Here is an 11,626-nt window from a genome sequence, read left to right as displayed (position 1 = left end):
GAAAAGAAGGCCTACTGAACAAGGTTCTGATGGCAAATGAGTTCAGCGTTAAAACAAAAAAGTCAAGGCCTGGCTTGGGGACTGTTTACTCAACATTATCCCCTTCAGGAACTGCCAATAACGCCCTTCTACATCAGTAGTTTACACCTGCATCATATATGATTAGACTGTGACACCTTTGAGATCCGATCAGGTGGACAGAGTGTAAATGCCTCTTCAATCCACAAGTAACAACACGCGCAGCAGTCAGCATTTTTTGCAGAACAGGAAATCCATAATACCACATATATGATGTCTATAGACAATCCAGATAAAAAGATAAATGTATAAAGGCGGTCTATGACATGATTCAGTCCCAGCTATGAATGTATGGAAGATCTGAATCATAATTGAACTTTACGTTGCTAAGAATTTATATGTTTTACACAGCATTTAAAAGGACAACGTTATCTTTCCGGACAATAGTACAGAAAACCAATAATCTCTTCAAGGACATGGTACTTTATTAACTCTGGGTAAACACAGGGATAAGTGCACACACACATACGTCGTACGCACATACAGTCATTTGCATTGTAAGCTCTGCCGTGCTGAAATCCATCGAGTCCAATGCTTGGCTCTATTGCCTCCAATCTGATTTTCTGTAAATCCCGCTCGTTCAAACTGACCCCCGCCCCCAACTCTCACTCTCTTTCTATCTCTTTCGTCACTGCTCAGTACTGAATGTGGTTGGTGAGGGCTTGTGTGTGTGTGTGTGTGTGTGTGTGTGAAAATGTGAGAAAAGAAAAAAAGAGGTGTTTGGGCAAGAGGGAGAGAGAGATGATCTGCCAGAGAGGGGTATATGACGAGGAAGTGTAAGGGGGTGAAGGTTGTGTGTTTGTGTTACAGTGTGTATAAGTATATGGAAGGAGACACGTGTTTCTGTTGCTGTGGGGGTGGGTGTGAGTGTGTGTGAATTATGCCTGCAGTTATCTGCATGCAAAGAGGAGCAGTAGTGAGAGAAAGTGAGACAGCATGAAGAGCAATGATTGTGTTTTGTGGGGATGGGGGGGTTGTCAGGAAGCTGTGGTGTCCCTGGCTCTCCAGTGTTTACAGACAGGAAATGTTTGTCCAGGCAAAAGGAAAGGAACCTTGCCGCCCCACATAGCAAACACAGGGAGAGTGGCCCGAAGTGCAACAGTGTAAAAAGAGGAATCTGAGCTCCAGTCTTTGTGAGTGAGGTGGGGTATCTGGTATTGGGGAAGTGGGAGTGACTGGGCTGGGCAGTAACCGTTCTTCACTTCCCTCTGCGCTGACTGCCAATGCAAACTCCAGCAGATAGAAAGTCAATACACTGACCCCCTCTGAACCTGTGAGAGAGAGGCCTGTCCACACCAATACACATGCGCTGACTGTACGTCCGCACCACCAACTGTACTGCTTTAGTTCATCTTTCTGCTCCTGTCACAGCCATTTAATTGATTGTCTAGTAGTATGATATTTAACTAAATTTCAAAGCACTTTTAGGATTCTGATTTGTAGTCAGTTGGGGTGTGCTTTTATATATATTTATTCCACGTCATAGTTCCACTCCACAACAGTTTAGAGTGCAATATTTTACTTTATACACCACTACATACAGCATGTGAGCCGTAGTTAGTAGTTACTTTGCAGGTTAAGAGTTTACATAGTGTACACAGAGTAAAAAAAAGTAAAGTCTGATTTTCATAAAGTAAATGAAAAATCTGTGAGCGCAGTGAGATCCTTTCAGGCTCTTTTCAAGACACTTGAACATATTTCAAGAATGTTTGCATCAAATTCGATTCAATGGGTGGCTTGCCAGTATGAGGTGTCATTTTTCTTTAGTGCTGCAGTCTGCCTTACTAAGGCAGATTGCAGCACTAAAGAAAAGGAAAGGAACTTGTGGCACTGGCAGATTTTTTAACTCCACAAGGAGATTTTCTTATAAAGCAATACATGTAAACATATTAAACTACGCAACAGCATATAAAGGAGGAGTATAAAGAAGTTAAAATAAGCTCAACCTGCTAGAACATTTAAATAACGCTTACAGGTAAATGCATCAGTAATATAACATTTTAAAAGCAGCCTCATTATGTACAATAATGAGGACTTCTAATTTTAATACATAAATATATTAATACTTTTGTACTTTTGCTCAAGTAAAATCTTCGACCCAAGACTTAACATGAAATATTTTTATGTGTTTCACACTTCAGAGAAGCTTATCTTTCCTTCTGAAAAGGTACTTTTCACCTAGTTTGACTTCAACTTTGCAATTCGCTTCTGAAGCTTTTGATGGATTGTATAAAGGAGCTGTAGCATGTAGGTTGGCTACAATGATAGCTGTTATAAAATTTATTTTAGGAACACTTGCCAAATGTGTGTTCCCCAAATAAACAATGCTCCTTTCTGGCTATCCTGCTTCACTTCCTTGTGATCTACACTGACATTTCCATGTGCGTGTGCTGATGTGTATGGGCTTGTAAATTAAGGACAATGCTGGAGGCGACTTTGGTGTGTGTGTGTGTGTGTGTGTGTGTGTGTGTGTGTTGCTCTCTGTTTACCAACACACACAACTTTCAAATAAGAATGATCTAACCAGGATGAGATGAAAGAGTACTTTTACCTGCAGACTCCCAGGCACAAGCATATGTAAACACACACGCAGTAGGGGAGCTGTATAGGAAACAGTGTGCCACAGCCGCACAGGTAAACCAGGAGACACAAAAACAACCAACCTGCACAATAGCCCACAACTGAAATGTGAACTAGCACAGAGCAAGCAAAAAGGGGACAGTTTACTTACTGGCTGGTGAGGGGGTGCTGTACCCGCTGATGGGCAGTCCTGGCATGGCAGGAGGCGACAGGCTCCCCAACATGTGGGGGAAGAAGTAGGAGTAGGTGGGCATGGGGAAGCCATTGAGGTGGGGGCCCGGCAGCGGGTTGCCCTTCCCAGCCATGATGGCTCAGTCCACCTCCAGTCACAAACAGACCTCACTGAAAAACCACTGTAGTGAGATGTGAGGCAAAAAAGGAGTCAGTGTGGATTCCCGTACTGAATTAATCCCCCATAGGGACACTGCATGAGTAGATATTCCAAAAGACTGCCAGGTGAAGTTTGTAAATAATAAAAATCTCCTTATGGTTTGGATACTTGAATGCTGGTGCCCTTAGAACGGCTGCTGTAGATTTCACCAAGATGAAAAAAAAATCCTGTTGGCTTAGTGAATGTGTGTGTTGAGGGTTGAGTAACTAAGGAAACAAAGATTAAAAAGACACACGGGGTAGAAGTATAAAAGAGGACTGTAGAGTGTTTTATCCTTCCTTTCTCTGGTATTGTGAAACAAGCTGAAAGGCCTTATTTGCAAGAGGCGTTGGGGAGGCTGGAAACTAGCACGGCCATTCCTTATCTCCAAGATGAAGGGGGGTGGGGGGGGGGGGGGGGGGGGGGGGTGAAAGAGACAAGTTGAGTCAAGAACAGGTGACTGTGACGACTGCAGTCAGGAGTGATGATTGTGGGGATAGGGGTGCTAGTGGTTGTGATGCTTCCAAGGGAGCGTCGATTCACTCTCTTCCACTGCAGAGCGCTCCTAGGGAATGCGCAGATCACATGATGCCAAGACAAAGCTCTTGTCCTTGGACGGGCCTCCTTTTTGCAGTCGAACAGCCTCTGCCTGTGAAAGAAAAAAAACAGGGAGAGAAGGAGAGAGAGAGAGTGAAGAAAGATCATTTAGTGCTTCAATGACATGGTAAAGAGATTGTTTCCCTTTGTACCAAAGGGCTTGAGCAAAACAGTCCTTTTCTTTTGACACTAATTAATGGTAATGTCTCATCTGAAATGTTAGAAAAAACACCCCCCTGCCTTAATTATCTAATGAAGTGTTAAAACTGCGAAGAGAGCAGTGGGTGTGTGATGTCTCCTCGCAGCTTTCTGTGCTCATATGCACGCTCATTAACATTGACAGACTACAAATACTGTGGGAGACGAGCCAAAGCATAAATGAAGAGAGCAACACAAAATAAAACTTTGCTAATTACACCAGTTGCAGGAGCCAGAGGTGAGACCCAAGGCGCAGATCTTGGACCACTAGAGATTTCTGCTGCAGAGTTTACTTCCAAATTAAGCACAAGACATGTACAAACAGACCTGTAACCACTGCAGAAAGCATAAGCACACACAAGGGCACTGTCAACTGTACACCCAGAGAACACAATTATCATAAAATGGTACACCAGCTCCACAACATTTACAAGAGAGAAGCTCTCACTTCAGAACAGCTTGTCATAACAATAGCACAACTTATTTTTTACTGTAATGGCCGTTTTATCAGTCAGTGGATGTAATGCTCAGCAGTAAAAGTAAAATCACTGTAATACATACACACACACACACACATTGGGGGGCAACATAAAGTGTGCCTTTTTTCCAAAAGATATTCTCTCATTTGGTGTTTTAATGATGTGGTGGAGAGCGCTGTCTAGCAGGCCGGTCCAAAATCTCCAATAAGAGTTCAATTGGTTTGAGAGTTTGTGAAAACATTCATAACCATTTTAAATGGATCGACATTAAATAATGTATTCTGTTCTGCTTAGTTCATATCTTATTTTGATGAGTTAAGCAACTAAGATTGATACATTATAACAATGCAATTTGTTATTTACTCCACTTATTTATTCAGGTTTCCTCTTTAACATCTCAACCATCAGTACATTAGATAATGTGCATTTGCATGGCTTCAGAATCACTGAAGATATAAAAAACATCCTCACTGGAGTTGGACTACAAACTGTACGTGTGGTGGCTAGCCGTGCACTGGTGATGTTGTGGTACTTTGAATCATCTTGCTTTATATCGTGTGTCAATGTGTTAAAACTGAAACATGTTCAAGAACATGTGTTTCTTTTTACTTGAGGTTGTCAGGCTTTGTCTCAACTGGAGCATTGCTCCACCATAACCATCTCTAATTACAGTGCAACACTCTTTGGCAAGGTAACCATCAGAAAGCTTTTCCCAGTAATAAAATAGGCGCTCAGTGCTTGACCTGTGCCTGTATCCAAATGTGAGTGTGACTATATACCATATACCTAATTAATAATGAGAAGGAATTACCAAACTATAGTCAGAATGTTTGTGTGGTTGTATATAGTGCAGGCAGTGTATGTGGAGCCCTGATGAGTCTCTTAATCAGATGGAGAGCTGATTTTATAGGCCTGGCCTTCTATAAGCCGCCTTATTTTTATTGACCGTTGCCTAAGTGCTCTCTAGTCACCTTGTCACAATGAGCTGGTGTGTGAGGTGGTCAGGGGGTGTGGGTTGGACAGCATTTTTTAAAGCCCACGGGATTTGGATATAGTTGTATTTGCTTTTATAGCTCCTATCTCTGAGTAGCTATTGATTAAACCAAAAGAGAGCTAAGAGTTAAGGTAACATACTTACAGTGGCTTATAAGATATTATTTCTGGTTCCATAATACAGAGCTCTACTAAGCCATTAGTATTATGAAACGTGGCCTTGATACACCCTACACTGCACATTGGTGCGATCATGTAAAATGCATCAGCACTGTCAAAAATACACACTAAAGTGATCTAAAGCCATATATATTTTAATGCAACACCCAGAGGCCACAGACGCTGAACTGGTTCTTTCAATGAAGAACTACAACTCACTGGGACACCAGGAGATCCCACAGGCTGGAAATGGGCCACTTCCTTCACCATTATCATTACAGCGTCTAGTGTGGGCACCATAAGAGACCGTTCTGAATGATAAGTGACATCAGACAATATAATGCACTTACACCTGCAGCAACTTTGTTGTGGTGCACCCCCCACCTAATTCGTTTTACTGATGTCAGTAAACATACGGGGATATTGTTGTTTACTATGAAGGAAGTGGCTGCAGCACAACCAGCTTTTCTTATATTTTGCGATGGATAGGGACAGACCAGTAGGACCTAAAGGCAGTCAATGTTTCTACTTACATGACTTCTGATTTAAAATTAGAAACTGAGAAACACCCTGAAACTGTAAGGCAGAATATCAGGGTTGTGTAGAGAAAATCAGGCATCAAATTCAAGTAACCGAATTATAAAGCATCCCATGTAAGTGTAAAGGTACTTAATTTGTCACATACACATACATGTAGCGAGATTTATCCTCTGCATTTAACTCATCCCTGGAGGGAGCAGTGAGCAGCCCGGGGACCCACTCCAGATTAAAGTGTCTGGTCAAACGGCACTGACTGAGTACCTGCCTAAACTGTTTTTGATGGTGGGTAAAACGGGAGCACCCGGAGGAAAACCATGCAGACACGGGGAGAACATGCAAACTCCACACAGAAAGGCAGGGAGGACCAGGGTTCAAACCCGGGACCTTCTTGCTGTGAGGCAATATTGATGACATGATGATATGTTTAATGTAAACTAAATCACTGATCTGTTTTTCCTGTTCCATGCTTGAGCAAACGTAAAACATAAAAATGTTGATGATAACAAATACACTGGAAAATTTTCCCCTGCGACCCTGTGTGCAGAATAAGCGGTTGACGATGTGTGGATGGATGGATGTTGTATTTTCCAACATTCATTTTGTTTTATTTGTCCTATTAATCACAAGTGAAAACAAGAATTTGTGTATTAGTTTTGTTTGTCAATTTATGAATTTGTGTATCAAAAGCAGACCAATTAATTATTTTCTTTACCCATGAACATTTGAAAACATTTTAAATATTGATGAATCCCACAAAAAATTCAACTTAAATCTTTGAACACGAGCGCTTCATGAATGAGGCCCAGTGTCTGGAGCTGAAAGCAGACAAATACTTTCTGATGCATGTAAACAATGTCTAACTGGTGCAGCAGAAACATTTCAAACACATTATACAATCTAGTCTTTTTGCACACACACACACACACACAAGTGTGGACAGAATTGGTTCGTAACCGAGCACTTGTTTAATCCCTCTGCGGTAAGGATAAAACATATACACACAATCAGCGGCACAAAGACCACACCACTATATGAGGGATCAAAGCGCAACCGAGGACCCATATATTCAGCTGTGAAAACTGCACCTGCAACACTAATGCAGGGTCACGTTGCTGACATGCACTTCATATCGTCCTTCCTTTCAATGTACATAAACAAATCACAATTCTCAAAAACAGCTGTGTACTCCTGCATTGCCTACAAGAGTAGGCTGAACTGAACAGACAACTGCAAATGTACAAACGAGGGACACATGCATTCTTTCAGTATGTACATACGTGTTTATATGTGTGTATATACTGTATGTATATATATATGAGAGAGAGTATTGTGCACACAAGGACATAGATCTGTAATTGTCTAATACTCCTTGTCTCCTAATTTACACATCTCTTTTCTCTCGCTCTCTTTCACAGACACAAATGCATTCATGTACACACACAAATCCTCCGTCCATTCCCCTTTCATGGTGCTCTCGAATCTCGCCGGCGAGTGCCTCTCACCAGATGTATGTGTTCTATATGATATGACTGACACGCAAGGTCGTTGATATGGAGAGGAAGAAAGGGGATCAGTTATGTGCATAATACTGTCTTCAGTGTAGCGCAGACGTCCTCAAGTACTGTCAAAGCTGATAAGACATGTCTCACATAAACATTGCATACGTAATACTGAAGATGATAAGCTCTGGAAGGAAAATAAGTGTAACAAACAGGAATGTGAGCTTTCTGTATGCCAGTTGTTACCTGTACACATAAAAATGGACTCTTTCACAGATGTCCACACACACTTGCTTAATGCACTTAAACCTATACAACTGAAAAATGGACTAGTGTAGTTTAAAAAACGGGAGAAGACAGCTAAGTAATGCTATAGTGCGGGGGGGGGGGGGGGGGGGGGGGGGGGGGGGGGGAATCAAGCCTCCAATGTGCATCTTTTCAAAGAGTTTCTAACAATTCCTCTGCTGCATCCATTTGTATAGCCTTATCTGTCTTCTTTATCATTATATAGCTAGCCCACATCTACCAAATTCACTTCAACGTACTGGAGAGTACACAGCCAAGGTGCTGTATGGAGGGAAGCTCCCCGAAGGACGTGATCACTTACAGTAGGAGGGAAAATAAACAAACTATCTGGGCCACTTGGTCTTAACTCTGTGTGTGGCATGTAACAGGCAGAGAGAAGGATGGGTCACAGGTCATGTGGCGTGAGACACTGTAATTGGTCGTGACAGCAAATGCTGAATTAATAATCGGAAAAAGCACATGGCAGCGTGAGGTCAGGGTGCACAACACAGCAAACAGAGTCACAGGGGATGGCAAATGCAATGCATGACATACAGAGACAATCTTGTGTGTACATAAATAGAAAGAGGGGCACATTTGAACATACTCACAGTTCAACACACATACACACACAGACACACACACAGACACACACACACACACACACACAAACATACAGATGCGTATACATAAAGTTCACTGTCTGAAAGTAAAACAGACACCGGCTGTTGCCGAAACAAAAAACAGGCAATAACACATACACCTGCATGCGCACACATCAACATCTATAGTCTACAGCTCTCCTGATGACCAGTTATCCATGATGTAGATGGTGCTTGTGCTGCACACCTCTGTGTTAAGAGCAGCTGGTGGTCAGCGGCAACAGCACCACATTTCAATGTGTTGCTAATGCTGTGGCATTTAGTGGAATTAGCCAGATGGCTATGTTAATGCTACACACAACAACATAAGATGACTCTATATAGCAATGCAATGCTTAGCCGTTAATAAGAGTCGAGTCAACTGATCATTATGGCATTCCTCAGTGATATGTAGTTCAGCTTACAGCAGCCTGAGGTAACAAATATTGAAGAACAATAAACACAGTATCAAGCAAATTGCTATCATGTTGTTATATGATACCTGCTACTTTATGACTGATTGCTCTTTTCCTGTAGGCATTTGAATATCTCCAATGTATTGTACCTGCTGTTTGAAATGACAGACATGCTGCTTCATATATACTTGTCTGTTTCCACCATTTTAATATAGCATTTCACCATTTAAGGTTGAGAGACGGACAACTTCGAATTTCTGTAAATGGCCTAAACCTAAAACCCAGATGGAACACTCCACAGGCTGCTAGCTCAGAGTGGATGTCAGTCTTTAATAGCACGGAGTGGGCTCAACCTTCAGCCTGTATGGCTTTGCAGTGCTACTCATAATGGAAGTCGCTCGGTGACGATGCACTGAAATTTTTATGAGGACAGCAGCGTGGGGGGATGTATACGTCCAAAGAGAGATGTGACATTGCGGGAGTGAAAGCGTATATAGGTGCACGCATGAGTGTGTTCATACTGTCCATTTAAAAGCATATGTGTGTTTGTGTGTGTGTGTGTATGTGTGTGTGTAGTGGTGTTTGCGTGGCAATGTCCGTGTATGAGACAAACGTGTGTGTATACAGCAACAAGTGTTTGAGCTTCTGGCTGTAGTGTGCGGTCACGCATGCAGCCTGTGCATGTGCGCGCATGTGCTTATTAATGTATGCCCAAGTCATGTGCTGAATCCCATTTGCATGTCATCTTATTGCCCTGGGGGAGAGTCTTACGCTACACTGCATTAACTGTACATTACCAGACATGCAAGGCTAGTGACAAGCTTGGGAGTTTGCTCCACCCTACCTTTGATTACCTTCTTACTAAAAGATAGTGGCAATACATTAAAACAGACCATAGTTTGACAAATTTCCAGAACTATTCAGCCAAAGAGAATTATTTATTGGTGGAAAATCTTTTATTCTACTGAACTATGTATAGTATAATGCCCTGTGTTCAAACCTTATCCACTGTTGCATTTAATCACCCTCTTTCTTCACTTCATTCTATAGCATGTCTCATAAACAAATAAAAACAATACATGATGTGTTAACATCCACCATGAGATAAGAGCACAGAGATACTGTACTGTAAACAGGTTGTCCATGCAGTTTTTCATGCAAAAACTGTGATGCATTAACCAAAGTCACTGGGCTTTGGTGAGTGAATCATTTAATTAGTTCTTACCAAGCCAGCAAGCCAAACTGCCACAGCCTTAGTGTAAGTCACCCACTCTACAGTAAAGGATGGGGTAAAGGTAACCATTTGTCTATAAAATGTGGTATTTAAAATAGCTGCTACAATGCAAATCTCTACGGCGTTATTATGCAACAGAGATAACACTGCATGTGGATTATTTCCTAATCCCTTACTGATATATTAGTAAAATACAAGAGAAGCTCAAGCTCCTGAACGCTTCCATCTCTAGCTTCATGGTCAAGAGAGCGAGCCGAGGCGTGGTAGGTGAGAGAGCAGGAGGTGGGAGCTACTACTCAATGACAGGCGTAAAGTGTGACACAAGAAGGCTAAAGGGTGCTAAGTGCACATCCAAGGCGGTGAGAAACCTCAGCCGTTTTGCCAAGGCCCCCTGTGGGGTGAATCCACTTGTCAGTGAAGCAGGCTGGGTGACATTTCTGCCTCACCTCAGAAAGGTCACCCTTTAATTATCTCAAATGCCAGCAAGCGCTGCACCTGCAAAAAAAATAAACCCAGGGATGAGTTGTGCGTGTGTGTGTGCGTCAGGGTAAAATGGTAGCCTGCTTCCTTCACACATAATGAGCGCTACTATGGCTGTCCGTGCAGAACTGGACCATCTGCCCACCTGCATGCATGCATGCATATATACCCATAAACACACATTCATGGACAAACACTGACAGATGCACACTAACCGTGTCAACAAAGTCAATAAAACCTACAACTAAAGTTGCCCGCCAACCCGCCCCTTTAAATAGAGAGTTGAAAACAGTTAAATCCCAGGAACACCAGCCGCTTCCGGGAACGTCTATGTGAAAATAGGCTGCCGACAGTATAGGTAAACAGATTATAGAACTATAGATAGAACAGCAGCATGGGCCGGTGCTCCTGCAAAATATGGGTCAGCTACATGACGCACGAGTGAGATTATTTTCTCTTTATCAATATTAAAACTTAAGATCCTTAAATCAGGGTAAGAAAGAGGGTGTTCTTTAAGTCAAATTATTTCCGGTTTGAATGCATTTGGTGACAAAAAGCCAGGCAAATCTGGCAGAACATGACAGAGTGTTTGCTTTTGAGTGACTCACTGTAGCTATTCAGCTCGGGTCAATATTTGCAGGGGGCTATGGTAACAGAAAGCTCCCACACCCGCATAAACACACTGCCCCGTACACTTAACACTCAGCCTCACACATACACAAAAACCAACACTCTGCCCAGAAAGTCCCACTCGTGCTCAAAGGAGGTCGGAGAGACAAAGGGCCATAGATCATCGGTGAGGACGGCGTGCGGCGAGCTCCTTGTGTCCAGGTTTTTCCGGCATTTTTCTCTCACTCTGAGAAAACATGGAGGGCTGGTCGCTATTGTTTACACAGCTGGCTCCATGGAAAGGATTGCTTAATATGAAATATGAAGAGAGTGGAGAGGTTAGAGGGAGAGAGTTGCGAAGAAAAGAGAGAAGGGAGCCAAGTGAGAGGAGTGGGGGAGGCAGGCCAGTGCAGAAAGGGAGTTAAAGGCTAAATGTGCTCCGGATCGGGGGGGGGGGGGGGGGGGGGG

At 42.7% G+C, this 11,626-nt stretch overlaps 1 protein-coding gene across 1 annotated transcript in view; it reads right to left on the bottom strand.

Moving 5' to 3' along the window:
- Positions 1 to 2,815: 2,815 nt before the first annotated feature.
- LOC123983467 overlaps positions 2,816 to 11,626 on the bottom strand; it is a 97,401-nt gene continuing 88,590 nt past the window's right edge. Inside the window, exon 4 of the mRNA XM_046069724.1 lies at positions 2,816 to 3,677. Coding sequence (XP_045925680.1) covers positions 3,610 to 3,677 — 68 coding nt within the window. The 3' untranslated portion in view covers positions 2,816 to 3,609. The remainder of the gene's footprint in view (positions 3,678 to 11,626) is intronic.

The sequence above is a fragment of the Micropterus dolomieu genome, linkage group LG14, assembly GCF_021292245.1.
Source record: "Micropterus dolomieu isolate WLL.071019.BEF.003 ecotype Adirondacks linkage group LG14, ASM2129224v1, whole genome shotgun sequence".
Classification (NCBI taxonomy): domain Eukaryota; kingdom Metazoa; phylum Chordata; class Actinopteri; order Centrarchiformes; family Centrarchidae; genus Micropterus; species Micropterus dolomieu.
The sequence above is the reverse complement of the archived record's forward strand: the minus strand, read 5'-3'. Positions and strand labels throughout refer to the sequence as shown.